This window comes from Periophthalmus magnuspinnatus, chromosome 21, assembly GCF_009829125.3.
Source record: "Periophthalmus magnuspinnatus isolate fPerMag1 chromosome 21, fPerMag1.2.pri, whole genome shotgun sequence".
Lineage (NCBI taxonomy): Eukaryota > Metazoa > Chordata > Actinopteri > Gobiiformes > Gobiidae > Periophthalmus > Periophthalmus magnuspinnatus.
The window spans coordinates 19,107,846-19,135,606 of NC_047146.1; the positions used below are offsets into that span (position 1 = coordinate 19,107,846).

At 40.5% G+C, this 27,761-nt stretch overlaps 1 protein-coding gene across 2 annotated transcripts; it reads left to right on the forward strand.

Annotated features, from left to right (window-relative positions):
* Window positions 1-4,106: 4,106 nt before the first annotated feature.
* On the forward strand, window positions 4,107-27,345 carry slc37a1 (solute carrier family 37 member 1). Of its 2 annotated transcripts, XM_033987401.2 has the most exons (21): window positions 4,142-4,372; window positions 6,959-7,069; window positions 7,174-7,255; window positions 7,451-7,559; window positions 8,242-8,320; window positions 8,765-8,900; window positions 10,314-10,390; window positions 11,373-11,539; window positions 12,094-12,131; window positions 12,884-12,943; window positions 13,190-13,228; window positions 16,340-16,462; window positions 17,025-17,115; window positions 17,402-17,464; window positions 18,238-18,323; window positions 20,101-20,149; window positions 21,829-21,902; window positions 22,094-22,172; window positions 23,750-23,847; window positions 24,910-24,974; window positions 25,048-27,321. In XM_033987401.2, exons 2-21 carry the CDS (start codon window positions 7,014-7,016, stop codon window positions 25,061-25,063), a joined length of 1,587 nt encoding a protein of 528 aa, XP_033843292.1. In that variant the 5' UTR covers window positions 4,142-4,372; window positions 6,959-7,013; the 3' UTR covers window positions 25,064-27,321. The 2 variants fall into 2 exon arrangements, with proteins under 2 accessions (XP_033843293.1, XP_033843292.1); XM_033987402.2 differs by lacking the exon at window positions 13,190-13,228 and having other exon boundaries at window positions 4,107-4,372; window positions 25,048-27,345.
* The last annotated feature ends 416 nt before the right edge of the window (window positions 27,346-27,761 follow it).

The window sequence follows — 27,761 nt, forward strand, 5'->3', positions numbered from 1 at the left end:
ATAGACAGTACAGATACCTGCTCTCAAATGTTGTAAAGTAAAAGTAAAAAGTATCCACTACAAGTACAGATACCTAAAATTTATACTAAAATACAGTACTTTACTACTTTTAGTTTGTTACATTCCACTACTGGTCCTAATGTAGTTCTGTTTTGGTCCTAGTCCTGATGTAGTCTTGGTTTGGTCCTGATGTAGTCCTAGTTTGGTCCTTGTCCTGATGTAGTTCTCGTTTGGTCCTAGTCCTGATATAATCCTGGTTTAGTCCTGATGTCATCCTTATTTAATCCAGATGTAGCCCTGGTTTGGTCCTTGTCCTGATGTAGTCTTATTTTGGTCCTAGTCCTGACATAGTCCTGGTTGAGTCTTGGTTAAGCTACAGTTTAGTCTTGATGTAGTCCTGGCTTGGTCCTAATTCTGATGTAGTCCTGGTTTGGTCCTGGTTCAGCCGCAGCTTAATCCTGATGTAGTCCTAGTCCTGATATAGTTCTGGTCTGGTTATAGTCCTAATGAAGTCTTGGTTTGGTCCTCTTTCTTTATTGAGGCTACACTCACACTTGTGGTTTGGGTCGAGCTGATTTTAGTCCACTCATAGACATGGTCCTAAAACTAGACATGGCTTAGTGTCGGGTTTAGTTCTGATTTAGTCACAATTTTGAGATAGTGCTTGTGCATGCACCCCACGGGCTTATCCTGGTCCCTCACTTATCCAGTCTGTGTTGTGTCACAGTAGATCAGGGGACAGCCCAGGACAGCAGGGGCCCAGGGACAACAGGAGCCGGGGACAACAGGGACCCATGGACAGTAGGGACCCCAGGCCAATAGTCCCTGATAACATCACTCACTATGTTTACATGCACGGCAGGAAAACTGGGTAAGTGGCCTGGTCCAGTTGAAACTGACTTATCAAGATGCATGTAAACCTAGGAATTACGCTTGATGTGCCTTGGTTTGAATCTCCCAGATCCCAATAACACAACTGGAGAAGCCGGGACATACTCAGATGCCCGCTACAGGTAAGAGTGCAGTCTGATTTACATTAGGCACAGACTTGGAGAAGCTTTCAATTGCCCAATGTTAGAAACAGCCTGGAAAATATTAGAAATGTGTGAAACTATGGCCCCTCCACCATGGACAATCACAGTTTCATTGTTTTGCTCCTGGTTTAGTGGTAATGCTAAACTACTCGATGCCCCTGAAACCTCCATTTGTACCTTTTTGGTTCTTTGACCTTTGACCTGCTGTGTAGACTGGAACAAAAGTGGTTTGACAGGTGTTGGGGCAAAGGCGATTTGAATTTGGTCTTTTATCGCACTCGGATTTCCACATCTCCAAACTGCACGGGTCCAACAGAGATGCTGAGGAGGAGGGGTCACAGGCGGGGTAGGGGCTGGAGGGGCAGTGGAACTCAAAGGAAATGGATGCAAACAGGGGTAAAAAGTTCAGCCTAGATAGTGGAGCCTGTTATCTCCTGTCCAGTTTTCTCCTCTATGTAAAACATGCATTAAAGCTGCTCTGTCTGTAATATTCCACAGTATAGCATTAAACTTGTTCATTGTGCATTTATTCAGTTACAGGTGTTTTTATTGTAAAAAAAATAAATAAATAAATTAGAAAATATGTATTCTTAATGTCAGCAGAGTTGCAGTTCCACAGATCTAACCTGTAATTTAGCATGTTTGATGAAACAGGTGCTGCCACACATTTTTATACATTTTTTGATAGAAAAAGCTGCAAATTTATCAAGGTTTTTTTTTTTTTTTTTTATGGCATCAAACTAAGATGAAAGTTTGATGCCATATTATGGAGCTCCAGTGTCTCGGGACACAGAATACACACTTCTCCAATACTTTACAAAGATGTGAGTCTGGTCACTGGTGAATCTCCCCGAGTTCAGATGGGCGTGATTGACAGGTGGATTAGCCAATCAGGGACACACATAGTCTGTCCATATCAAAACAAATATGGCTGCTTATTAGAAAAAAGACAGGGAAAAAATATCACAGAATCAATGAGCGAAGCACTAAACTCTGTTAATCTGAAGTGAAAGAAATGTCATTTTATTTGTTAATCATAGGTGACCAATAAGCTCCTTTGTTTCACATGCATCATTGAAAAACAAAAAAAAACAAAAAAACAAAGCTGACTGGATTCTGTCACGAGATGCAACGAAGGGTGTGGAGACCAGACTGACACCCGAGATATTATTCTGGCTCCGAGGACTCCAGGCAAGTAAGTGACGTAGTTTATATATATATATATATATATATATATATATATATATATATATATATATATATATATATATATATATATATATATATATATATATATATATATATATGGAACAAAATCAGGTACAATCCCTTTAAATATATAAATATTCACAAAATGACTATATTGACACACCTCTGTATTACTGTCCATGTTTCTCCAGGTGCAGAGGGGGCTGAACGTCCGGTCCCTGATCCAGTCCATGGTCAGTGGGGTCTAAGGGGCGGGGTCAGACCACTTCCTGTACAGCACAATAGCCCTTGTTCCAGACAGGAAGTGACACGTACACAGACAGGAAGCAACAGCGGAGCTGAAGGGCGGCGGATGAGGATGTCCCGATGGTGTGTATATGCTCTTCTGACCCACATCCAGCCCTGACCCCACCCCTCCGCGATGACTCCGTCTGACCCCACCCCTCAGCCCTGACCCACATCCAGCCCTAACTCCACCCCTCAGCTCTAGCCTCACCTCTCAGCCATCATCCCACCTTTTTCTGTACAATATTTCCCAGACATTTTCCATCTCTCTTCATGGAAAATGTTCCCAAGTATGGTTTGACTTTCTATTTCCATGGAATCATGCAGGTGACGTGCCACCTCCAGAAAGTTGCATACTGTAACTTTAAAGTTACTCTATTTTCTGATCTATGTTATAATGTTGTTTCCTCATCAAAACATACCTGGAGTTTTATTTTGTTTCATTCATATATATTTAACACACAAACCCAACATATTTAGGCTGAGTTCTCTCAAACTGAAAACATGTCATGTGGTAATCCAGGAAATGCTCCACTATGTTTTTAAACTCCATACGCCTTCACTAGGATAATTTTTTCATCATTTCAGCCCTGAAACTGCTGATCTTTACTGGTCAAAAGATAAAAGCTAGGTGCAAACTTACCACTTCATGACATCACAAGGTGGAACAAAGCATTTTAAGCTTTGGAGATGTAGACAGGGTTACTCAAACGTGTGTGAATGAAACAAAACACAACTTCAGGTCTGTTTTTGAGGAAGTAACAACATTATAACATGACTTAAAACTCTCAAGAGTCAATTTTGTGGAATGTAGGACCTTTAAGGTGAATATGACAGGTAGTCTAGAAATCACTACATTGTAAACATTGTCCCTAAATTGTTAACATCTTTATATTTAAGATTTTACTAAACATATGTGTTATTTTGTGACAAATAAAAATGACAACACTTGTATTTCATTAAATAAATGTGTAAAAAAAAAAAATCCTTCTGTGAAAATTGCCCTTGTATTTTGGATGGAATTTTGTGTAATAATGATATAGATAAAGAGATACTTTTCAACTTTTCTCAAAGTGCGGCTTGCCACTTAACTAAGTAGCCTAAACATTAGAAAAACACGAAAATATCTCATATGCACTTTAATGTATGTCCCACGAGCACAAATGCTATTGGAGCAGGATTTGAATTTCATTTAAATAAATAAAAGACCTACAATTTGCTTATTAAACCTTTATAACCTTTGACGTTAAACGGACGCCTTTAAACGCAATACTTTGGCTCCATCTGCTGGCCAAAAGTAGGAGGTGCTTCTGAACAGAAAACGGAGACATTCTTTTTTTTTTTTTTTGTAACGTCCCGACTGTTACTATCAGCCTTATTTTGAAGTAACAGTACTCTTACTGGAGTACTATTTCTGACTACTCTTTCCACTTGTGCATATTTCACATATAATTATGAACATGTTTTACGCTCTATCACTCGGGAATTTTGAACTGTCTAAAAACTTGTTAACGCCTCCATGATGGGACTCGAACTCGAACCATCCGTGAGACACCGCGTCATGACGTCATCTCAGCTGTGGCGTCACCGCAGTCACAACCAGGAAGAGTCCGTCTGTCCACCGTCCACCTCGGTCCCCCTACCGGGACCTGCCCTCTGCGCGCCGCTCTGAGGACAGCTAAACCCGGACCCGAACGGGCAGTGGCATCGACGGAGAGTCCCGGAGCATCTGAGGGGTCTGTGCCTGGAAAAAAGGCCCTTCGCACGGCCTCCTAGAGCAGCTGGTGCCCTGGTGTGGATCGCTTTGCTTCGGATCTCCAGCTAACGTGGATCTTATCTTTGTGGTGAGCTTGAGATACAGTATTAGATTTGTATTAAATGTTTCGTTGGTTGTAAGTTTTGGGTTGAGCTTTTATTTATTTGAACGTTGGCGAACCTCCCATCCACCCGCAGTCGACGTGTAATGAATCTTTTGTGTATAGTTGCCAGGTACGTTACGGGTACAGGTCTGCACACCACGATCTGTTAGACTACACTGCAAACTAAGGATTTTATTATACTGAACATAGATGTGTGGTTTCAGTCTCAACACGTAAAATCTGACAAGACTTGGTGATTTAGTCCTGGTTTAGTCCTGGTTTAGTCCAGGTTCAGTCCTGATTTAGTCCTGGTTTAGTCCTGGTTTAGTCCTGGTTCAGTCCTGGTTTAGAGTTTGTTGATGATAATAAATTACATACTAATGCTCAGTAATTTTGAATAAGTTTGTTAGTATCATTAGTTTGACAGATACGTTGAAGTGTGCATGGAACATGGGTTATAAAGCAGTGAGAGGATGAAACATGATGTGTGCTACTGTTTTTATTCAGAAGTACACAATTGATAACTAAGGTCATAACTTCAGAATGAATTACTGCAAATTATTAAAGCCTTAATATGAAATTAAACAAACTTTCATTTGAGTTAATTTAATTAAAATGTCCAAACACCTGAAAGTATGTTTATACTTGTTTTACAGCATTCCATTGGAATAAACAATTTGAATATAACAGGAAGATAAATGGAAAATAAATTATTTATAAATCTATATTATCTAAAAAACAAAGTGTTAAACCTCTAAATAAACACTGTGTGTTATTTTAATAAAATATTACTCAAGTATGCTGCTATAAAAATACCCTGTAAAGTAAAATGTATTAGTAAATGTTACAGAGTACTACCCATTTCTGTAGTTTAGTCCTGTCTAGTCCAGGTTTAGGGTGAATTTTCCTTACCATTTGCCTTGCCTTAGTCCTGGTTAATCCTGTTTCAGACCTGATGTAGACTTGGTTTGGTCCTGTTCTAGTCCTGGTTTAATTGTGATCAAGGTCCTAAGTGTGGTCCCAGTTTAGTTCTAATATTAACGGTATGTAACCATGGAACTCTCTGGAGGTGTTACCTACATGATTCCACAGAAATAGAAACTGAAAACCATACTTCGAAGCTTTCTCCATGGCAATAGATACATTTTATGCCAAATTGTGGGAGAATATAGCCAAAGGAACAATATTTTCATGGAGACAAGCAACATACAAAGTAAGAGTCAGGTTTGTCAAGATGCAAGCACGCTCACAGTAAGGAGGTTTTTTTTTTAGGTTTTTCAGTGCAATAAAATATTACTAGATTTTTATTTATTTTTTCAATCTTTGATATATTTGCTACTTATTTTCTACTATAGCAGCTCTTGTACTTTGCAAGAGATAAAGGTTTGGGTTTTTTTGTTTTTTGTTTTGCTTTTTTAAAATTGCTCCTACAGTTCTGGGATTAGCCCGGACACCGAAAGAACTAGAAGAATGGGATAGACTACTCATTTCACTATTCACTAAAACATAGATATGGCAGATATGGCATAACATTGGCACAAACCTAAGTTAAGTCTGCACATCCCTAGCCAGCCCTGCAGATCTTTTGACTGGGCTCTGGATGTCAATGGTGGTCACTGGATGATATTTGAATGTCATCTGCAAAAATATTAAAATGCCACATTGTGCTTTCTAAAAACATCACCCAGGGGAAGCATGTACAGAGTGAAGAGGGCAGGCGGTAATGTAGATCCCTGGGGCACACTGTACTCTAATGAAGACACAGAGGAGAAGTATTGCCCTAGGTTCACAGAAAAAGATAGGATTGAAACCAACAGAATTCTGAATGTGAATTTTTTGAGTCTCAGAGAGAAATAGAAAAACATGAAAAGATGAGTTTGTGTGCTCCTCGCTTCTTCACAGTGTGCAGTCAGTCTGTGCAATAGGTGTGTGCATGTTTGTTCAGAGCATGTAGTGGTGCTCTGCTGGACTCTGACACATTGTTGAGAACGAGCAGGTCAAACATCAGGGAGGTGCCAAGTGAGACCTCCACAGCTCTGCTCCACTACTGTGCTGTACACTTCTCATTTACAAAATAGGTGTGGCGGTAGGGGCACTGCGCTTTCAAGTAGGGAAAGTTCATATTATTCTGTTGCCTTAACCTAACCTTACTTACTTTTATTTTTAAGGATCCATATGTAAGATTTTGATTTTAACTGTCTCTGGTGGAGAACTTCTTATTTTACCATTAATGAAAGGAACAGGCTGTAGCTTGCATGCTGTTTTTAAAAGGTATTACAATCATAACTAAACCTGATTTGCCAGTGCCTTAACCTGCAGACAAAGGACACATACAAGTTTTTCCTCATTCTCAGTATATGGACAGGCCATATTTCATGAAAGCTCAGAACCTCCAGAATGCTTAAACCTGTTTAAATTGTATCTGTGGTCATAGATCATGTTTATGTTTTTAAGTTAAAATCTAAACCTTACATACAGTTCCTTTTTGACTAGGGCTAAACCATATCCGATCCAAAACATGTCTATGTTTCAAAAAAAAAAAAAACAACAACAAATTGTTGTGTGTTTCAGTGTTATGGAGTGCACAGGTGGGAGCTGACTCCTCTGTGACCCCTGACCCCGGGCCATGGCTCCACTTCCTCCTGGAATCCGCTTCCTGGTCTCTTTTAACAGAGACCAATGGTAAGAGAAATCCTCCTTTAATTTCCTAAACACAAATATTGTGTAGTATTTCCACTTATTTATGCCCCAGGCTTATAGTGCCCACTGGGTCTTGTCCTCTGCAGGTACCGTGCTCTGACCTTCTGCCTGACCTTCCTGCTCTACACCAGCTTCCACCTGTCCAGGAAACCCATCAGCATCGTCAAGGTACAGTCTGACTGTACACCTCTGTCTGACCCCTACTGTCTGACCCCTACTGTCTGACCCCTATTGTCTGACGCTACAGGATGAGCACTACTGTCAGACTGCTCCAGTGACCACTACAGTCTGACAGCTATAGTCTGACCTCTAGGATCTGACTCTACACTACAGTTTGTCTAACTGTGTTGTGTTGTGTTCCAGAGTGAGCTCCATAAGAACTGCTCCTCTCTGAGTGAGACATGGACCTCGAGCGGCACCCCCTCCTCTGTAGCCACACTGCCCCCAGACCACTGCAGCTGGAAGCCTTTTGGTCAGACTTCCAAACACTCACATTCTCAAATATCTGTGTGCTTGTGTGAATGCTCTTTTGTTTTGCAAGTGTTTGGATAGTAATATATAATTTACCTTAAAAACTATTGTTTTTAAGGTAAATTATATATTTAAGCCTTGCTTTACTTTGGAGTGGATCAGTATGGTCTGAGAGTGTCTCCACTGTCTAAAGAGAACCGTAGTGCTCCGTTTGAGGATCAGAACCGTACTGCTCCGTTTGAGGGGCAGTACTAGCTTCCAAAGAGGTCTGGCCCTATTCAACTCCACTTTAGCTGGAAGGAGAAGCTAAGTACTACAGCAAGATGATTCGACAAGAGAGAATGCAGACAAAAACAAGTTATGTTTGTGCTATGTCAGTGGCTTTTGTAGCCGTCCCCTACTCCTGGACCCAGACCTTTGGCAGGAGCAGGCTTCCATTAACCCTTTCCTTGCCCTAACGCTGCAAAGCCATGCAGTCTGGGTACCAGGACCAAGAAAAAAAACATGCCTTCAGGTGCACATGTAACTTTTCTGGTAGAGGGTCTGCCACCTGCTGTCCCATGAATGTTCCACTTTATGGAATTAAACATCTATCTTGCATTTCTTACTAAAGATACTTGATGAGAGGTAGGTAGGGAGATAGCGAGATAGATAATTGTACTGACCTGTGTGTGTGTTTCCAGATAAGAGTAACTACAAGCAGCTGCTAGGGGCCATGGACTACTCGTTCCTGTGTGCCTACGCTGTGGGCATGTATCTCAGGTCAGCTCTCGCCAGGGACACAGGGGGCACTGTGCAATACTTACAAGTTTCAGTTTAGATAACTCCAAATGTTGTTTTGAGATAATTTATTCTGCTTAATTTCTTAACAGAATTACCCTTGAGACATTGTGGTAGTATTGCCCATTGAAGTCTAGTCCAGTCCAAATAAAGGTTCTTTTTAACAGAGCAGTGTGTTTTTACACATATCTTGACACATTTTGGATGCCTTCTGCAGACTGCAGATAATAAAAGAAAATGAGAATGTAATTTTCAACACTAAATATTACATCATTCTAACACTGTTCTGTAAAGTTAAAAGTTGTTCTTCTTTATGTGAGATTTTTTTTCAAATGAGTATTTAGTTTTGATACTGGTAGTATCAATTAGTACATGATTTTATAGTATCTATTTCTCTTCCCATCCCCCCTCTCTCTCTTTCCACAGTGGTATCATTGGTGAGCGAGTGCCCATCCGCCTCTACCTGAGTGTGGGCATGTGGTGCAGCGGTCTCTTCACCTGTCTCTTTGGTTTAGGGTACTTCTACAACATCCACAGCCTCAGCTTCTACATCACTGTGCAGGTACAACTGAAGACATGTATGTAACATGTTCTACTCATGTAGGACCATCGAGCGTATATACATGTGGACTCAGGGAGTGTGACATCACCAATAGCGTTCGGCTCTAGCCAAATGAAGCTCATTGAGGCAGTTATAGTGGCTAATCTGGAGCAAAAATCCATATTGATTTATATAATTCCAAATTCCATCGCTGGTTTGGCAGGGGGTGGGTGATTAACAACGAGGCTTGATAGATGTCAATCAAACCTGTTACTAATGTTAGCAGGAGCAGACCTGGGGAAAGAAAGCACCTGAGCACCTTTCATTAATCTTCATATCTTGATTTAGGGAGAAAAAAGAGAAATAAAATCCTTGCCTGATCGGCTAGTGCCCTAGCTATGTGTATCTATACAGTCTGTGTGTGACCCAGTCCCTAGAAAATAATGGTTTAATTTCTTCTAGCTCCTCCAGAGAGCTTGTTATAATTTGGTGCAATTTTATGAGTAAAATTACACAAAAAACGACATTTACCTTTAGTATACTGGGGTTAGCGAATCAAATTTCAAGCATTCCCAAGAAACGCCCTTGACCCATAAGTGATACTGAACTCTACTCCGTACAGAACAAAGGATTTACGCTACGTTGTGTAACAGGTTTTGAAAAACTGTTACCTGCAGTTCCTGGTTGGTTAAAATTTGATAGAACACGATGTAAAGATGCAAACACAGAATTGCTTCACAGATTCAAATACAAAGTACCTATTTCAACTCGCAAACCAGTCCCACCCTCTGATACTGTGATTCTCAGACTTTTTCACCACAGGCTATTTTCATTTAGAATTAAAAAATGTACAAAATTCTGATGTTCTCTGTAATGGGTTTTATTGCTCACAGTGGTTACACATTTGCTCTAGAACAGGAAGTCCTTGTGTACACATTTAAGGAAATCCTGGATAATGTTTAACTGCTTTCAAACTAATACATAGCTCAAATTTAATTCATATTTCACTTTCAAAAATAGTGTTATGAGTTGAGTTCAGTTGTGAGTTAGTTGGAGTCAGAATATTTATTTGAGCCTTAACTTATGATGAGTTAAAATGTTTTTTTCTGACTTAACGTTTGTATGACTTGGTTTTGACGATTCTCTAATTTTGAGTTTGGTGGGTTAATACCTGTTGTAAATATAAATTATAGTTTGACACCAATCAAGAAGCAATTGGTGAAGAAAAGTAAAAAAAAAAAAATTGTTGACATTTACAGAAAGTAGAGTGTTTTATTACAGAGTGTTCCATATTGAATAAAATAAAGATGTTTTCTTTCATATAACTTGGAAAAAGAATTACACATTTTTTTGTAAAAGCTGAGAAATCCAACTTGTCATTAGCACTTTAAGGTCTGGGTCTTCTCCGGATCTAATTCTGCTCCTGGTTCACAGGTGGCTAACGGCCTGGTGCAGACCACGGGCTGGCCTAGTGTGGTCACCTGCATTGGGAACTGGTTCGGAAAAGGACGGTAAGACATAAGGGCTAGACGCGGGCTAGACCAGCTACTATGAAGCTGGCAGAACTTATAGTGAATAAGTTTCTCTAGCTCAGACATGAGCATCTCTGGATACATGTTACTATAAAGTGGGTTCATGACTCCCTCTGTCAACTCCAGATTTTCTGAATGAAAAGACAAGGGGCGAGGGTGGTGCCAGCCAACCAATTTGAACAATGGAGAAGGATAGAGCGGTGTACTTCATAACCATTAAACATACAAGGAATTAAATACTGTAATCAACTATAAGCAAACAGAAAGGCGCACACTCGTTCAAGTGCAGTTGAAAGGTGGTACATGTCTGTGCCTAGACCTACAGCTGAATACACAGCTGGTCTGGTTCTGATCTGGTCCAGGTCTTGTCCAGGTCTTGTCCAGGTCTTGTCCAGGTCTTGTCCAGGTCTTGTCCAGGTCTTGTCCAGGTCTTGTCCAGGTCTTGTCCAGGTCTTGTCCAGGTCTTGTTCAGGTCTACTCATGTACTACACAGCTAGATTAGAGGCTTATCGGGGTAACATTTGATTTTACATTTAAATATTTATGTAACCGTGCATGACTATGTAGACTGGGACTGTGGACTAGGACTGGGGACTTGGACCAGGGATTGGGAACTGGAACTGGGGCCCATGGACTGAGACTAGGACCTGGGAATGGAACTGGGGACTGGGGGACTGGGGGACTGGGGGACTGGGGGACCGAGGACTAGGGTCGTTGCAGGCCTCTGGACAAAAGAAAGGTGCACACTGCATTCATGTGTAGTTGAAAGGTGGACACTGTGTTGATGTTTGTGCCAAGCACAGTAAAGACAGTCTTGGCCCAAGACAAGATCCTGGGGCTGGGGCTGGGACTAGGACTGGGGCTGAGACTGGGACCAAGGCTGGGAGCAGGACCGGGGTCGGGACCAGGGTCCAGACCACATTTGGACATGTTCATAGCCCCTCCCTCTCCCTGTCTCCAGCCGTGGTCTGATCATGGGCCTGTGGAACTCTCACACCTCGGTGGGGAACATTCTGGGCTCACTAATCGCCGGTTACTGGGTCTCCTCACACTGGGGCCTGTCCTTCCTCGTCCCTGGACTCATCGTTGCTGCCATGGGCCTGGTCTGCTTCCTCTTCCTAGTCGAGCGTGAGTACAATAAAAACTAAAACAACAAAAACTGACAACAAAAACTACCTATAAAATACTCAACATGTAAAACTGTCTTTATTTTGCAACATTAATATTCTGAATTAAATCATATTAATTAGATGGATACATTGCATTTAATTAAATTGTACTGTCTTATAGGGTCAGCCAAAAATTGTATTAGTCGACTAATCCTTTTATTTAGATTATAAGAATTTATATGGGACAACAGCAGAAAGGAGAAGTTATTGAGTGAGTAAATTAGCTGTGTGGTATTGTTTGGTATTTATATGTAAAAAGGCAGATTGAGCTCCTGATTCACAAGTTGAATCTGTCTTTATATAAATACATCTGTTTTCTATTTTTTGCATGAACTCCTGTGCAGATATAATCTTGTAAGTGTAGTTTTGTTCAGATACATAGAAATACATAAAAGTTTTGAGAGCTTTTGCCATGCCCCCTTTTTGTTCAACTCATCAATCAGCAGGACATGTCTTTCATCCATCAAAAATGTCTTAAGTCAATTTGAGCCCTACTGTCTTTTGTGTTTTCAGATCCAAATGATTTGAAGACTACGTCCGCGGGAAAAGTGGTCAGTATGAGGCTTCCAGTATAGTGAACTGACAAATATGAAAATCTTTATCTTTTTTTTTTTATTCCCTTAGTAATATGTTCATAATTTTGCAATCCATCAGAAATGTGCTAAATCACAAAAAGTGAATAGAAGGTCAAATGTACTTCAAATTAACAGGAATGTCGCTTTATACAATAGCTTACATTCACATGACACATTGTAGAATCCCACAGTTTAAACAGAGCTGGAGACTGGTCAGAATTTACTGTTTAACTGTCAAATTGTAGATTCGGATAGAATTCTCCAAATCTAAAAAAAAAAAAAAAAGATCTAAATCTGCCCAATATATCAGCCTAAAAATATCGGCAGAGCTTGGAGGTCATTGGTTTCTCTGGATTTTAAACTATCAGTATCAACATTGGTCATGACAAAACAGACTTAGACCGGGGACTAAGCCCGAGACCGGGGACTAAGCCCGAGACCGGGGACTAAGCCCGAGACCGGGGACTAAGCCCGAGACCGGGGACTAAGCCCGAGACCGGGGACCACTAAGACCGAGACCGGGGACCACTAAGACCGAGACCGGGGACCACTAAGACCGAGACCGGGGACCACTAAGACCGAGACCGGGGACCACTAAGACCGAGACCGGGGACCACTAAGACCGAGACCGGGGACCAAGACTATACCATTCATACCCTCAGTACAGTTGTGATAGACACTACTTTGCCCACCTCCATAACAATCTATACCTTTTTGTGCCCACACAGAGCCAGTGGAATGGAGCTTCATCAGACTTCAGGCCTCAGTACAAAGAAGGCAAACCACAGGTGGGTCAGCCAGGCTATACTGCACTATTCTACACTGTTCCACACTGTTGTTGTGTCCTTGAGCAAGGTACTTTATATTTTACATTGGAGTATGAATGTGAATAATAATAATCTTTATGTGTAAATGTTGATATAGTTAAAAGTATGGTGTCGTGACTGTTGGGTTTCCGTGGCTAGTGTCGCCATGGGAACAGGACAGCCAGCATGCAGTGAGGATGCAGTAACCATGTGTTGTGGCTTATACAGGAGTGGTACTGGTCTGAGTGTACAGTCCAGAACAGGAAGGTCAGTGTCCTCACAGCCAGAGCCCAGAGATGACCACTCAATCCAAATGCATGTGACTTAAAAAAGCTTCATGAAATATGACTCAGATTTGCACATTAGAGTAGGGCTGGGTGATACAAATCAAAATGTTATCTCTTCCTTTTGGCAATATGCTGTTTTCGTGAGATTGTGTTTCAGTAATTTTATCATTTTATTTAAAGGACCTATATTATGCTAAATTGACTCAATGTGAGCTTTAAGCAATGTTAGAAGTTAACAACTACCTTTTACCTTTTGTTCAGCAGAGATTGGCAATTCCAGGACAGAAATTATCCAAATGATTCTAGTTATACACTTCCTGTATTACCAAATGACATCACAAGGTGCTACAGTGTGTTTTTTAGTTTGAGAGAAAAACACACGCTTAAGCATGTCGGGTCTGTTTGTTAAACATGTGAGTGAAACAAAACACAACTCTAGGTATGTTTTTGATGAGGAAATAATATTATAACACAGATAAGAATATAGTGGAATATGGGCCCTTTAATGCAGCTCCCCTCCTTTTGGTCATCCTCTGTCCTGCTGAGTGAGTGACAGGTGGGTTTAACCAATCACAGGGAAGAGTGGACTCTCAAATGCAGAAGGTGACTTACGGGCATTTTAAATTACTAAGACTATATGACTCTTGATGTAATCAAAATCAGGTTTTTTGAGAATTGTTGTATACATTTTTTGGCATATCGCCCACCCTTTTATTAGAGCATGTGCATAGCATACACTGCCAGTCAAAAGTTTTGGCACACCTTCACCTTATTCAGTGTTTAGGTTTTTTGTTTACACCCCCACACACATTCACATTCATTTCACAGCTGTGCCTTGTCAGGGTTCACTAGTGGAATGGCAAGAGTATGCAAAGTAGTAATTTAAACAATGGGTAAAGGCTTTAAATAAACAAGTGTCTCCCAACCTTTGACTGGTAGTGTATATTCTCTTGATTTCTTACAGAGAGAATAAAATGATCCACATGTCTTTTAAAGTCTGTTTATCTGGATTGAGCTGGTGGTGTAGGGCTGACTTCAGGTGTGGGTGGACTAAGCTGATTTTGTAAATTCTGTTGGAACCTGCTTTCTCTTTGACTTTCACAGGGCAGATGTTTTGATAACCATCTCCATCTCCATCTTTTGTTATAAGCAGGCTTCAGGCTTTGTTCACTTTTGTATTGTATTCCAATTCCACCTGTGGATTAAAAAATGTAACCACAGTTCTATAAATCCCTCCTGACCTCCAGAAATCACTGAATGATTCCCTGTACAATATATTGCAATCAAAATTTTTTTTAAAAATACAAGATTTGAGATTAAATCATTAACACAAACTGCAGATAATAGAATGCTCTGCAACAAAAACTCCGGTCTTTCTGTATAGATAAGAATTGTACCTGTAATTTAGACCTCCACAAACATGTTCTAAAATTCATAAGATCCTTGGATCTTAGTTTACCAGTTCAGATTCCAGTCTTTTTCTCAAATGTTAATGCTCCTGGTTACAGAGTTCACTCTGAACAGAATCCATCCTTTTAAAGGAACTGTATGTAAGATTTTGTTTTAAAATCTCATAAACATGATATTTGTGTCCCCAGAAATGGGGTAGACGTGTTCAAATCAAATATAGCTTTTACTGATAACAATTGTAATGCTGATTTATTCTTATTTACAAATACATGGGACATGATGGTCAGGTTGTTATAATTTGCTGTTTTGGTTCCCAAAATGATTATCCAATCAGAAAACAGAATGAGCCTCGAGTCATTTGGGTTGCCAGTTTCCATGCTGAAATCCAGTTGGTTTAAACCTAAAAGGACTCTCTCTGATCTGAATGATAACTACCTAAACCCCAGCACCTGCGGACAATCATTAATCAGTGCTAGTGCAGCCTCTGCAGCTCAGTGAGCAAATTGTGGAGGTTCTGAGCTTTCACATGAGGCATGACCTGTCCATTTACTAAGAATGAGAAATGTGTCCTCTATCTCCAGATTAAAGCTCTGGCAACCCAGGTTTGTTGTGATTGTAGTACTTTTTTGGGTTTTTTTTAGCTGTAAGAACACAGGCTGCATATAGTTCTGTTAGACCTACACTGCCTGGCCAAAAAAAATGTCACCACCTGGATTTAACTAAGCAAATATGTTGGGGTTGCTGCAGTTGGTCAGGTCTAGGTTCAGCAAGTCTGTGCTCAAAGAATGAGGTCAGCTGACACCTGAATATACTGAATGACCAGGTTCTTCCATCAATGGATTTTTTCTTCCCTGATGACACGGGCATATTCCAAGATGACAATACCAGGATTCATCAGGCTCAAATTGTGAAAGAGTGGTTCAGGAGCATGAGACATCATTTTCACACATGGATTGTCCACCACAGAGTCCAGACCTTAACCCCTTGAGAATCTTTGGGATGTACTGGAGAAGGCTTTGTGCAGCGGTCAGACTCGACCATCATCAATGCAACATCTTGGTGCAAAATTAATGCAACACTGGATGGAAATAAATCTTGTGACATTGCAGAAGCAAAATCAAAACAATGCCACATTGAATGCATGCCGTAATCAAAGCTAAAGGCGACCAACCAAATATTAGAGTGTGTGACCTTTTTTTTGGTGGCGACTTTTTTTTTTGGCCAGACAGTGTATGTTACAAATCCAATAGCAATTATACTAAAATCACAACAAGACTTATTCTCCCAAAACTGTACAGCCCTAGTTAGGAGGGATGAAACAGAACTGGACTATTGGGGATGGTTGTAACATTTGTTTCTGCTAATTGCTTATGGCTAACTGCCACATTTGATCCTACTCCAGCAGACAGAGTTTTTCTGCAGATAATCAGACCTCGACACATGCTATGTGCTGTACACTGCCCTCCATTCAAACTAGAGCCCCTCACATATGACTTAATGGGAAAAATGTACCTAAAAATCGTTTCATAAATTGTATCCTTACTTAAATAGTTTTTAATAATTTACTGCTATAACTGAGTCACTGTTGATAGAGTGCACTGTACAGCTGGTTCGTGGTAGCAGGGAGCATAATGTATTTTGGTTTCTCAGTGCGTGACCTTTGACCTTTTGTGCCTGACAGAGCTGTGACACGGAGCTGCTGCTGCCCCGGGACAGCGAGTGCGTCCAGGTGCAGCCCGTGGTGGTGGTCAAGAGCCAATCAGAGCCCTCTGCTATCAGTTTCATGGGAGCACTGCGCATACCGGTCAGTAAGTCCTGCCCACAAGCCCCAGGCACAGCTGTCAGTAAGTGTGATGCAAGATTTGCCTCAGCAGCTAGTTATATACAAGGGCAGAAGGGCAAGGAGTGAGTACTCGCAAGGAGGGAATACTCGTGTGAGAGGCAACCACACTGACCGATCAGAGTGATCAGAGTGAGAGTAGCTAAAGCAGAGCAGAAGCTTACGATTAAAAAGCAGTAAAAATCAAGACAACATTCTGAAAAATAGTTCATGATCTCAAAATAGGCAGAATTTTACAAAGATTTCAACCTTTATAAAAACTGTAGTGTCAGTCCCTGCCAGTCCCTGTCAGTCCCTGCCAGTCCCTGTCAGTCCCTGCCAGTCCCTGCCAGTCCCTGCCAGTCCCTGTCAGTCCCTGTCAGTCCCTGTCAGTCCCTGTCAGCCGGACACAAGTAGTTTGTGTTTACTGTGCGCTCTGTGAGAAAAATGGTTCAGTCTGGGTTTAAACTTGGTTCAGTTTGGGTTTAGACCTGGTTCAGTCTGTGCTTAAATTGCTGATGCAGTTTTCACTTGTGCTTCTCCTTAGGGCGTTGTGGAGTTTTCCCTCTGTCTACTTTTCGCCAAACTGGTCAGCTACACCTTTCTGTTCTGGCTGCCCCTCTACATGACCAAAGCAGGTTAGAACCATCGCATTGTGTCAGATTGTGTGTCCTGTCCATGTCCTGTCCATGTCCTGTCCATGTCCTGTCCATGTCCTGTCCATGTCCTGTCCATGTCCTGTCCATGTCCTGTCCATGTCCTATCCATGAAGTGAAAAGTGAAAATGGATTTGAACATATTTACTTCACACTGAGGGACACAGATAGGTCTTGTTCATGGAATTTAAAATTAAAATCTTAACTACCTCTTTGTGTCCTATCTTTGTGTCTCCTTTGTGTTCTCACTTTGTTCTCTGTCCTACAGCTCACCTGGACGCCAAGCGAGCAGGAGACTTGTCCACTCTGTTTGACGTGGGAGGGATCATAGGTATGACCAGGACTAAGTACTGATATTATCAAATCCAGTTTAGATCATAAAAATAACTTATGACAACAAAACAAAATAACTGTTCTGGTGATAATTGAAATGAAATTTTTAGGCCTGAGTTCTTACAGGGGGTAGAGCCTGTTTTTTTCCCAATGATGAGAGGAAGGACACAGGAGAAAGAATGTGATGAGGATCTGTCAGGTGTACCGGTGTGCCCAAGGAAAAACTCTTTATCTCATGTGCACCGAAACTGGTCACACTCTGGACTCCTGTAGTCATAGTTTTAGTCATTTTTAGTACTTTTTATTTTGTTTAATCAGCAAGCATATGACATTGAATAAAAAGTAGGAATGTAACGATCTAGCTTTTCATTTCCAATACAGATTTCGATACTATAGGTTTAAGTATCCTGATATCCGATATCCGAAAACAGCATTTATTTCTTTAAAACTAAAATGAAATGAGACAAAACTAATCCAAATGTGTTATGTAGCATTATCTCCCAAATTACTACAGAACAGCTCTGTATAAATAAAAGTGCAAAGACTGTGACAAGTTCTTGGCTGACTATGACTAGTAAATATTAGCTGAATCGATATTTGAAGCCGATATCTAATCCAGTAAATTTCTCAGTATTGGCCTGATATCTGCTACCAGTATTGGATTGGTTTATCCTTAATGAAAACTATCGTACTTGATTAACTGAGCACTGTCCTCTTTCCCCTTTCCCTTGTCCTTTGTGCCCTGTCCTCTGTCCCCTGTGCTGTCCTCAGGAGGGGTCTTGGCTGGGGTGGTCTCTGACAAACTGGACAAAAGGGCCACCACCTGTGCTGTGATGCTGCTGTTGGCCGCTCCCACTGTAAGTCCACTCTGTCATGCACAAGGACCTCAGAGCAATCTGTCCAGTAGAGGGAGGCAGATAGCTCCAGATCAGTGTTCTCTTCTATGGGAGGTTTTTAACTCTAAGGATACTGTGGCCATTAACTTGAAAACACCCACTCACAGTATCAATCCATGTTTTTAGAGGAATAGAGTTGTGAAGTGATGATGTCACTTCCGGCTTGAACCAGAAATTTTCTAGCTTTGTTTTTGTTTCATCATTCATCAAACACGAGACAATTATCTTTCAAAAGTGTACTTTAACCACAGATTGTATCAAAAATGTAAATAATGTAGGAATAATCAAAACATAGGATTACCAGTGTGTATATTTTACTAACTATTGGTCACCACTAATAGCTAGCCTAATCTCTTACCTCAACCTCCCTTGTACCTTTCTGTCACGGTTATAACCATAGATCTATGCTTATTACCTTGTAATCTTTAAACAATGCCTATCTCTATCTCTTTTTAACATGAGGTGTCTCATCGATTGAAAATAATGAACATGTTTACAAGTTCTTTTTTTTTTATTTTTATTTTTTTTTAAAGAACTGATGGACCCGGAAGTGACGGCACACTTAACAACTCTATGCTATAGAACCCAAGCAAAGCGTAACAAACATTACCAGCAAAAAGAGACAAAACAATAGAATGTTGCCAATATTTCTTGTAAATAATACATTTATTTAGTTTTTATTAGATTTTTTTGTCATTATCATTGAATATTGTTTATTGATATGCTTTTTTTTCATTATTACTGTATTATGTTTTTTGTGTTATTGTACGACACGGTCACTTTAAAAAAAAAAAAGTATTATACAGACACTATGAGAATAAACATTTTGACATTAAAATCTTTATTCAGTAAAAGTCAACATTTAATGATTTAAGGTTGACTTGACACCGAAGACCGGTGCTTGGTTGAGTTAAAAGCTTACGTAAATGCCCATAAAGGGCTTTAACCCTAACCCCAAACTTTGAAATGCTGACATTTTACATGTCCCATATGTGTGTAAGTTATTAAACAGATGCCCACCACAGTTTAGCTGCCACTGTTCTGCTCGTATGCATCAGTCACAAACTGTCAAATGAAATAGGCTACATTTTCTCCCTGTGGAGTGACCAGACTGAACAAAGCCTGCAGAGCGTGGCACTCCCTGGGTCTCATTGTGGCTCGGAGCAAAGCCTGTGTCCTGCTCAAACGAGTGGAGGAGTCTCAGCACGATCTTTACCTATACTCCGCTCCACTTGGTGTTCTGCCCAGGAGTTCTTAGCTACATGCAGAGGCGCGTGGCAGTCATTGTTGGGGAAATGATTCAACAGTTTAAAAGGCCAGCAATATAAAGTTGTACATCCATTGTACTAGGGTTGTGACATGTCACCCCCTAAATCTGGACAAAATAACATCTTTACTTTAACTACAACTTTATTCTTGTAAAATTACGACTTTACTCCGGTTGCGCTCGCATAATTTATCCTTTTAAAGTGACCCTTATACTCCATCATACTACTGACTTACATCCCATTATTATTGAAAATGTATGTCCTCTTGCAATAAAAAAAAAAAAGAACTCAGACAAAGCAATAAACTCTATGGAGACAAGCAGGTGGCAGAAAGTTTATAACCGTTCTAGATATTTCTTCCTTTCTGATGATTGACACATCTCTTTATTATTATAATACAGTACAGATGACATTTCATTGTGTCTGTCAGTTTTTATGATCAAATTCTAATGGTGTGTGTTGTCCTGCAGCTCTACGGCTTCTCCATGATCAGTCAGTTTGGAATGGGCCCGACCATAGGTAAGATACAGTCCTCCTTTAGGCTTTGAGGGTCTGACTTTTGGCAGGACACATCTAGTCACGATAACAAATTTTAAAATATAATATATTGCTGAAGAAAGTAATATTGAAACTAAAATATGCCTCTGATACAATAACTAAAGCACGATTATCCCCCCAAAACCAGGAATGTGCATAGACATTTTGGGGGGCAGGCTACCAAGAAAAAATTGCACTTTTTCATATTGCTTAAAAATAAATATGATTTTGCTTTGTGCATATGGGTGTAGGCTATATTAGCTGAAGGACCAATAAGAATAATATTACTTAAGTGCTGATTAATGATTGGCTACAGGTGCTGGGGTTTAGGTAGTGACCATTCAGATCAGAGAGTCCTTTTAGGTTTAAACTAACTGGATTTTAGCACTGAAACTGGCTTAAATCAACACATGAAATTAAAGTTATTGAGTTTGCATTGCTTTGGTTTTATCAACTCAGAGTAAGTTCATCGGGATTCTAACAATGGGCCAGAGTGAGAGAAGGGATAAAGTAAATGTTCAATCTTCAATCATGGGTCAAAATCAAAGACGGTGAAGTGTCCAAGGACACAACAGTAGGCCGTGGTGGGTGTGGGGATTGAACCACCAACCTTTTGACTGTGTGTGTGTGTTTGGAAAGGAGCTCACTCAAACTGAAATAAAATATTCTTGTATTGTCTTGTGTTTTTAACGCCTCTAAATTACAGTGCCTCTCAAACTGCGGTACGTGGTCTTTTCTGGTGCTAGACTTAAGTTCTGGTTTAAAACATCCCCCGTATAGACCCATTAGAGACATGGTTTAGTCCAGAAATAGTCCCTGTATAGATCCATTAGACACATGATTAAATCCTGAGATAGCCCCTACATAGACCCATTAGAGACATTTAGACTGGTTTGGTTTAGTTCTGGACAAGATTTAAACCTGAAAGTAGAAGTCCCATTTTAGACCTGTTTTAGCCCTAAAGGTGCACTATGTGTAGAGTGTCTGCTGCCTGCAAGTCCCCAAACAGATGTTTCATACTATGGCGTTAAAATTTCTTTCATTACATGTCTCCATGGGGTTAGACACATTTAATGCTGTGGAACATTTCAGGTAAAGCAATAGCATCACATTGGAGACAGGCAAGTGGCAGAACGTTAGCCTTAATATTTCTAGTACAGTTCTTGTTCAATCCTAGAATGGTCCTTGTTTAGACTAGGTGTCATCTTGTTTGTCCTGAAACCTAGTTTAGACCTAGTTCAGACCTGAACCAGGCCCGGACCTGGTTTGGACCTAGTTTAGACCAGGTTTAGACCAAATTCAGACCTAGTCCAGACCTAGTTTAGACCTGGCCGGTTGGTTTGTACATGGTTGGCACCTGGTTGGGACCTGGTTGGGAGCTCATTTAGACCTGGTTCTGACCTAATTCTGACCTTGTTTTGGCCTGGTACTGGCCTGGTTCTGGCCTGGTTCGGGCCGGGTTTGAGCTTGGTTGGGACCTGGTTGTGACCTGGTTCAAACCCGGTTCAGACCTTGTTCTGACATGGATCGGACCTGGTACAGACCTGGTACAGACCTGGCTCAGACGTGGTTCTGCCATGGTTTGGACTGGACTGGATTCTACAGTTGGATGATCTTTTAAATCTCATATGTACCGTGATCTGTATGCTGCTGTGTTGTAGGCATGCTGCTGGTGTGTGGAGGCCTGGTGAACGGGCCCTACGCTCTCATCACTACTGCCGTCTCTGCAGATCTGGTAGGCCTACACGTTCGCTAGTATTATAAGATCCATTCACATAGTGTCCAGGTACAAAATGCCAGAACATTCCGTTGTCTGCATATTCCCAGTAATTTACCTGGGAAAATGCCAGATCAAAATGCAGCAAAATCAGTTCTTTATATAATTATGTTGTGAATAGTTCCTAAATTTCCTGCCTGTGGTTTCAGGGCACACACAAGAGCCTGAAGGGAAACTCCAGGGCCCTGTCCACTGTCACAGCCATCATCGACGGGACAGGCTCCGTGGGTATGTGCAGGGCAGTCCTCTTGTAGGCCAGTTTAGAGTTGCAAACTCTATCTATTAATCTCAAGCTTTCTACCATGCTTTAATGTTGTTCCTTCATCAAACACGTGCCTGAAGAGGTTTTATATGTCACCCATGCATATTTAATTAATCTAGCGTTCTCTCCTGGGTGCTATTCCTCCGTATAATTAACAGTTCTATGCAATGCTCAGCCCACAAGCCTATGTCAGACATGCTCCCACCTCCTTGACAAACCTTATGTGATGTTTCTTTTAAGTCGTCATAGATAAAACTGCTCCACAAGTCAGCTGACTTCTGCATTAGAAAACTGAGTTGCCCAATCGGAGCTGACATCACCTTAAACATCATCACAATAAAGAACAATGATGTGGTCGGCACCTCAGATGGTTAGCTGCACATCACACTAGCAAGCTGATTTTTTTTTTTTTTTTTTACATTTATACCAAAAAGATTCTGCAGCGTGATTGGAGTGATTCATGCATGTTTCAGCATGTTTCTTTTATCACTTATTTTCAAGATGCCATTTTACCAATCAACTCCTGTTTTCACCGCCACTGGCATACGCCCACCTCTCACTCCAAATACAACTTCGAGAAGGTAAATGATAAGGAGGAACAACAATAACATGGTTAAAAGCTCTGAAAAGAAAATTTTGCAAAATAGGTATTATTCCTCACTCACTTTGTCGGTACCTTCTGAACATCCTAATTATGCATTGCAATAAGTTAAGTGCTTTTCACAGCTATCAGAGACCAGTGTTTTTGCCGTGTCGGTAAAGCTAACGCACACTTTCTGATTATCAGACAGTAAAATCCTTTATAATTAGTTGCAGGCTGTACCCAGAGGACTTATATTGTATAAGCAGGTCTTGAGGTCATAATATCTGTACTGCTCAAATGCATGGGAAAAAATCAGGTATTGGTGCTTTAAGCTAAATATGGATAAAAATTATCTCCTTTTTTTAAACATTGGCACTGTAAAAAAAAATAATAAATAGCCCTTCTGTTTTTATCTACCCCTGTTCTTTCTAATTTAAACTTTAATATAACGTATAGTGTATCTAGTGTCAAATATATATTTAGACTTATTGCTCTGAACAAGAAGACCAAAATGCAATTAGCAACTTGTCTACAGAAGTTGCTAAAATTAAAAACTCGATTTCAATGCTAAGGAAAAAACTTGATACTCAAGCCTGATTCCAATACTACGATGATGATAATAAACACTCTTCATTTAGACAATAGAATGTGATTTTTAACATAAAATTTATAGTAGTTTATTTTATATTATGGCCTTATATCTGTGAAATCCCTCAGTTGTCCAGGTAGGTTCCGTAGTGGTTCATGGGTGTATATTGGTCTATGTGGTCTTATACTTGTTCTGATACAGCTCAAGTTCATTCTAAAGCTATTCAGGAAATGTTCATTTCTGTCTTGAGATTATGACTTTTTTAGTTTAGACACCAGCTCAAATTAGTATCGATTAGTATCTTATCGTCAATATTTTTGACAACCCACTTGGTAAAGCTCTTCTTCTGACATGTCCACGCTGTGTTCCAGGAGCTGCACTCGGCCCCTTACTGGCCGGACTGCTTTCTACAAGAGGATGGGACCAGGTCTTCTACATGCTCATGACAGCAGACTTCTTAGCTCTCCTGGTCAGTTTCATTGGACTTTCTTGTTGGTTTGACATAGGGCTGTGCAATTAAAGGTCTTATATTACACAAAATTCACTTTTGTGAGCTTTAAGTCATGTTAGAGTGTTGTAGACAGACTAAAAATGCAGGATTACTCAAACGTGTGAATGAAACAAAACACAACTCTAGGTTACCTTTTACCTTTAGTTCAGTCATGACTGACAATTCCATGGCTGAAATTATCCAAATATTCTAGTGAAGGTGTATGGAGTTTAAAAACACAGTGAAGCACTTTCTGTATTACCACATGACATCACGAGGTGGAACAGAGTTTTCACTTTGAGAGAAGAACTCTGCCTAAATATGTTGGGTTTGTTTGTTAAACACACAGATTATATATATAAATGACCTGCTAGCCGCTGCGTTCCAAATAGGAAGTGAGCATAGGCATGCTTCCTGCTCAATCAACTCTGGTTCCAATTCACTTTCTATCGAAAAACTGTCGCCTCTCCATAACTGCTGCTGTCAGGCTCATTATTTTGGTCTTTAAATGTACGTATTAATCTGAATGTGGTGTCTTTAGAGTTGTTAACTGTCGGTTCTACTCCGGGCTGATGAGCAGCAAGTGGTGTCCAAAGTTATGCATGCAGCTATTTCAACAATAGTTCACTAGCAAACACAGTTATGATTGCCAAACTACAAAAATCCAACTGCTTTTTTGGCTCTTATGATTCTAAAAAACAAATATATTAAGGGCCAATATGTTTCATGCAGTTAAAAGTTGTTTTCCTGTGCAATTAAGCGTTCATTTGTAATGGGTATATGTGGCCACCTCCTGCCATATGATTTGTGTACATCGTTTCTTCACGTCAGTTGTAATAAATCGCCTTGTTTTGATCGTACACCAAATATACACACTGATTTCAACAGAGTTTTGTAAACGAGGGCCAATATGTTTTCTTTACCACAGAAAGAACAAGCAAACTCCATGTTTACCTCTGCTCTCAAACAGCTGTGAGGTGCACAAGGTCGTCATTGTAATGCTGGAGACTAACTTCTACCTGTTTGTGTTGTTCATCATAGCTGCTGCTCCGGCTGGTCACCAAAGAGCTGAGCTGCAGTCAGTCCAGACCCATCACCGCTGTCCAGTGAGTGCACCAACTGTGCTCTATCTTCTGATATTCTCTGTGGTCTCATCTTGTGGTCTTCTTCTGTTTACAGGTTGAAGGAGCACTGAGGACAACCATGGGAAAGCTGCGTCAGAAGAACATGCTCCTATTGACTGTGGAACCTGAGGAACATATGAAAAACATACTCTTCCTGATTGTTCTGCCTGAAGAACACCTCAGGAACATAGGAACATGCTCGTTTTACCTCTTTATATCCTGACTGTGGAACTTGAGGAACATCTGATGAACATGCTTCTCCCTATTGTGCTGATTGAAGAACATCTCAGGAACATATGAAGAACATGCTCCACCTGACCTCTTCACATCCTAACTGGCGTCTGAGGAACATCAGAGGAACATGCTTCTTCTAACCTCTACATCCAAAGAATATGTTCTAGAGGCTCATTTATGCTCCACTTTCGTACATAAATAGATCAGTGTGTTCCGATTATAGTAACTGTTACTGAATTTATACTTCCAAATGTTTCTAATATCTAGTCTGTGTTCTCTTAAACCGCCACCAGAATGTGCTCAAGTAAAGACTTGACCAACACGAAAAGACCAGATTAATTCTAAAATTTCGATACTAAATGGACATGGCTAACTCACTAGCCTCCATTTTGCAAATAGAACATGGATTCTAGCTCCAGTTCACTTTGTACTGAACAACCGTCGCCCTTCTCTCTGTAACTGCTGCTGTCACGCTCATCATTTTAGTCTTTAAAATGTTTGTTTTAGCCCACTCTACATGGTCCTTTGCCTTTCAAATCCAGGAGTGATATCTGTCTGTATTGTTTATACAGATTAATATCAGTCTGGTCCCCGCGTCCTCCGTTGCGCCCCAAGCTCGGTCAAACGTGATGACATCAGGTTATTCTTTTTTTCATTGACACATGTGAAACGGAGGAGCTCATTGGTCACCTATGATTTACAAATAAAATCAAATTTAGTTTAGTGCTTCGCCCATTGATTCTGCAGAAATCCACAATGTTTTTCAGCCCCCTGTGATTTTTTTTTTTCCTTTATTTTTTCTAATACGGACTATTGGCTAACCCACCTCTCAATCACGGCCATTTGAAAAGAGGAGGAGATTCACCGGTGACCAGACTCACTTCTTCGTAAAGTATTGAATAAGTGTGCCTTTGGGATCCCAGGCAACATGAGCCTGGTGTTTTTTTTTCACTATGTCGTCCCTGAATAAGGATATGAACATTAATAACAGACCAATTCGGTGCCTGCTTTTCCAGGTTGATTGACAGCCTCATTGCTAAGCTCCTGCCCCTTGCCAAACAGCAGTGTTGGCGGTGGGGGCGTGTAGCTTCAATAGTCTCGCTCCTGATTGGCTCTTTGGTTTTCCAATATTGTCCATAGTTCCAGATTATATATTATTCCGCTATAACCGAACTCTATGGGTGACGTCACACCCTCTCAGGTACTCTTCTATTATAAAGTCTATGGTCTAGTTGTAGATTAATGAGCAATGTCGGTAAAGCCTTTTGTATTTTATTTTTCACAAAAATCCATAGCAGCTGCTGTTATATCATCATTAATGAAATGGATCCAGATATATTGTGTGACCTCAAATTGTGTTTAAAGTGGTGGGGTGTTAAGTACCTATCAGGTGAAGAGGCCATGGCTGTGTTCACTGCAGTTCCTAGCAGCCAGTACATGTACAGCTCCTTTGCTAAGATTCCACATGTTCAGAGATGGACCAAATGACGCACAGGCAAACACAGAGGACAGACAGAAGCCTGCATATGTATCTGTATACATCTAGAATGTAGCACATAAATGAGCTTATAAGAACATGTTCTTTTCTGTTACACCGAATGAACATATGAAAAACATGCTCCTCCTGATTGTGGGACCTGAGGAACATTTGAGGAACATGGTCCCCCTGACTGTCCTATATATATATAAAACATCTAAGGAACATGTTCTTCTTTACTGCTCTACCAGAAGAATACTGGGGGGAAAGGCTCCTCCTGACTGTTTTTCATAAAAAAAATATATGTCAAACATGTTCTGTGCCTTCCATAAATCTTTCTCCTGCCCTCATTGGACCTTCAGATGGTAGCTATAATGTACCACTGCCTTAAGTTGCACCAAAGAGATTCTGCTCACATTGTTTAGATATTTGTTCTTCTAGTTCTTGTGTCTTCTCTGAACTGGATAAGCTGCGTTTCTGAAATGAAGTAACAGAATGGACCTATGCTGGGAGGGCATCTGAGTCTGCTGATGTATTTATGAACATAATTTATTGATCTGTGTGTTGATTATTTATGGAATCCTGTGCCTTTTGATTTGTTTTGGATCAAAATGGAATAAAATATGTTTTTTTTCTTGAGGCATTTGAGTAAAAATAAGGAACGTTGAATGAAATTGTGTTTTAAACATGTAACTGGAACATGGTCATGCTAAGTCACTCCCCGTTCAGAGCACTGTCCCAACACAGTCAGCGTGCATCCTATTAATGAAACTACTGCACAATGCATCAGATTTGTGAAGTTGTTGTGTATTATCTGGTGTTGTAAAAGTGAGAAGTAGTCCACAGAATATGGATGAAAAGGCAGGCGACCGTCTGGATGTCTTATTACAAATCACAATGGCCAAGGAGACTTGAATGTTCAACACGTAGCATTGTCACACATTCTTGCCTGTCCAAGCCCTGGTAATTCTTCCACATGAAGAGCTTAAATAACCTCTGTAGTGTGTCATATTGAAAGACAGTGCGTATGTCACAAGACTATGAGGTATCGAAACACT